At 42.6% G+C, this 3721-nt stretch overlaps 1 protein-coding gene across 1 annotated transcript; it reads left to right on the forward strand.

The window, feature by feature from the left end:
- The first annotated feature begins 1667 nt into the window (after positions 1 to 1667).
- Positions 1668 to 2531, forward strand: LOC109470161 (RING finger protein nhl-1-like). The gene has a single exon (XM_019768944.1). It carries the CDS (start codon positions 1668 to 1670, stop codon positions 2529 to 2531), a length of 864 nt encoding a protein of 287 aa, XP_019624503.1.
- The last annotated feature ends 1190 nt before the right edge of the window (positions 2532 to 3721 follow it).

The raw sequence follows: 3721 nt of genomic DNA on the forward strand, positions 1-3721 counted from the left end.
AGGCCACTTCGTGAACAAGATGGACTGATAGTCATCGAATGTTTGGAGGTCAGTATCTCTACCCTTCAAACTTGTCACTGTTGGAAGAATCTTCTAGTAATTGTAATCTGCAATATTTCAGGATGTACGCGTCACCACCGGGTCTACCTAGCGGTAAAAACGGCTGCCGTCCTTGGCTTGTGCATCGTCAGCGGGATCTCCCTCTGGTTATACTTTAGCACCAGTGAACCACAGGTACGCCTCTGTCCAATAGCCTTGTCGGTCTTTGTCCACCACTTCCTGAAACATCCTCCAGTTTAATACCGGAATTCCAGTTTAATTCCAGACTAATTCCCATATCTCAGCAACCTTACGTCTAGATGGGATTATGAAATGAGCCGGGGTGAACTCCAATAACTCAGTTTCATGCAAAACTCCTACCCTAGTACACATGCCAACCGGACCTTCCTGTGTCAAGCCTGGACCCCGACTGCCTGATCTACGCACCCACGCTCTGCCTTATGGGGCATCTTTAAAACTATTCTATGCTTTACCCCATCACATCAGGTAAAAATGATGTTAGAAATACATGTATGTAGCAGCCATCCAAGACCCCTGGGGGATTAACCCAATTTAGTAGAATTCTGGCTCCAGTTTTAAGAATTCTGCAATATTTTAACACCTTTTTTCCTATGGTTTTACCAATATTATACATGTAAGGTTGCTGGGATGTAAGAATAAGTCCGGAATTGAACTGGAATTCCGGTATGAATTTTCTTTGTAATTTTGTAATTTGGAGATAATCGTGTTCCTTTATACGCGAGCTGCGGCGAAGGTTCAGATAATTCAACATGATTTCCATTAACCAATTGCGATAGCCTGCAATGATAATTTAATACTCTATTAACAGCAGACAACGACTGCGGATACAACAACAACAATAACTACTACTACTGCTACTACTTCCACTACTACTACTGCTACTACTACAACTGGTACTACTGTTACTTCCACTGTCACTACTACTGCTATTACTACTGCTGCTACTGCTACTACTGGATGTCTGTTGTTCTATTCCAAAGCTCCAGGCAATCTCCAACACCCCACATCACACAGGTGAGTTTAAGAGACTTGGTCCCTCTGTGTCATTTGACAATGTTTTAAACTTTGGTACCTCTGTGTTATTAGACAATGTTTTAAAGACTTTGCTTCTATGTGGCATAAGGGAAGGATTTAGACTTGATCCCTCTGTGACATTAGACAATGTCTAAACTTGGTCCCTATTTGTCATTAGACACTGTCTTATACTTGGCCCCTCTGTGACATTAAACAATGCCTGAAACTTTGTTCCTCTGTGTCATTAGACAATGTCTAAACTTGGTCCCTATGTGTCATTAGACACTGTCTTATACTTGGCCCCTCTGTGACATTAAACAATGCCTGAAACTTTGTTCCTCTGTGTCATTAGACAATGTCTTAACTTGGTCACTCTGTGTCATTAGACAATGTCTTAAACTTGCCCCCCCCTGTGCCATTAGACAATGTCTTAAACTGGGTCCCTCTGTGCCATTAGACAATGTCACAGTGTGTGACTGTGTGTGTGTGTGTGTGTGTGTGTGTGTGTGTGTGTGGCGTGTGTAAATGTAAATGTTTTAAATTTTAGTTTGGAATATACTTTTTTATCACTAATGGCAAAAGGTGGTGACGTAAAGCCGGAGAAGATCACGTTTGGTGGGCAGGGAAAAGAACCTGGAAAATTCCGGATAAAAGGCTACGGATTCGGAGTTGCCGTGTCTGCTGACAATGAGATATTTGTGACTGATCGTGACAACAAACGAGTCCAGGTCTTCAGCATGAATGGGACCTACCTCCGCCTCTTTCCAACCGTTGTGCCGGGTGAAAGTATGGCGATGTTTCCTTTTAGTGTTACTTTGGACGTGGGGCCTGGCTACCTGTGGGTACTGGGGAGGGGGCATTACGAAAAATGGTGGTCCAAAGTTGGCTATGAAGGACATGTTGTACAGTACAGTAAGAACGGACAGCCCATTAAAAAGTTTGACGTAAGCCTCTGGTCTGTCTTCCATCACGTCATTGCGATGGACGTGCGCAACAATAAAGTTATCGTGGGAGACGGATCTAGAATTACTATGTTTGATCCAAACGGTTCGAGTTCAAAAGTGCGTACGGATCACGGGATCGGAGGAGTCATTTCGGATAAGGAGGGAAATATCCTGCTGACGAATGGGGATGAAACCGTCCTGAAGTACACTCAATCCGGAGTAAAGATATTTCAATTTGGCACATATGGAAAGGCTAAGGGCCAACTGGATTCTCCTCAAGGTATTTGTCTGGACTCCTCTGGTCACATCATCGTGGCAAATCGTGAAAACCACCGGGTAGACATGTTCACATCCACTGGCGAGTTTGTCCGCACTATCGTGGAAATTAAAGGCCCGTGGGGTGTCGCTATGGGACCATGTAGAGAGTTGGTGGTGACTAGCTCATATACCGAAACTGTAACTATCATTCCTCGCCACATGGTGCATCCTTAACCACCATATGACAAATGCATGTTTACATAATATTTCCTCTCATGTTTCATACAAAAAAAGTTTATTCCTCTGATCTTTATCCCTTACATTTTTGTGTATGCCTTACTACTAGACAGTTACCACGGCGGTCGGTTGCTAGGCTAAAAGTCGCATTACTAGGGAGGTATCGGGTTACAGAACGCGTTCGAACGTGGCCGCGCGGGAGTCCCGGGCCGGCCCGGGGGCAACGGGTAAAATTTGAAAATAAACAAAAGTAATTGGAGAGTAAATACTCGTCAAAATAAAATGTAATAAGTGATTTTGTTTACCTCAAATGTTATTCTTGCACTGCCTTTGCTCCACTTTGTGTACATTTGCTTCCAAATTAGATCAATTTCGGATTTCAAAAAGGGTTCACGAGAACCAAACAACTGATTTTAAGAGGCCCCGATAATTAAAAATAAGGTTAGATTTTTTGATTTTTAGAAATATTACAGTAAATTTAAACTTTCTGTCTTAGGATTTTTTTTATTTTTTAACTAAAACTCGACTTACAGTCAAAAGAAGAGCTAAAAACGCCGTGTTTTAACTTTAAATACCGATAATTCATAATCGCGGCCATATTTAAAAAATCCCTAAGACAGAAATCTGCGGAAATCGTTCCTCTTCCAAACAAGCCCTCAATGAGGTAATTTGAGCGAATTTTGGGAATGGTTAAAATACCATGTTGTACGCATGCTGTGCCACTTGGATATGGGGACCTGGATTTTATAACAGCGTAAACAAGAATTCTGACCTTCAAGGTCACCCACGATGACGGCAGTAGCTTCGTTACATGTTACATAACCACAATAAAATCACGATATAGATGTAATGTTTTAAAAATAGGTTCATATTTGTGGAAAGGTGGATTTTTCCTGTTCCGTGGTTCCCAAGTAAAAAAGGGCTTGAAGTAGCCGGTTGTAGCGGCTTTACTGTAAATGACCGCGGGTAACCCCAGATCGAACGTCCGCTCTATTCGAATGACGTCATATCGGACAAGATTCGCGGGTTCGGGGGATTCGATTTCCATAGTAGCGGAGTGGGACTTTTGGGCCCAAATCTGACCATCGTGCACCTTCCTTAGAGCTGCTGACTAGAGTACTGCTACTTACCGCTATATGCACTGTAGTCAATGTAGGTGGTGCTTTTGCAGCAATAATATATAGCAG

This window comes from Branchiostoma belcheri, unplaced genomic scaffold (assembly GCF_001625305.1).
Source record: "Branchiostoma belcheri isolate BF01 breed outbred unplaced genomic scaffold, Haploidv18h27 scaffold22, whole genome shotgun sequence".
In the NCBI taxonomy this organism is placed as follows: domain Eukaryota; kingdom Metazoa; phylum Chordata; class Leptocardii; order Amphioxiformes; family Branchiostomatidae; genus Branchiostoma; species Branchiostoma belcheri.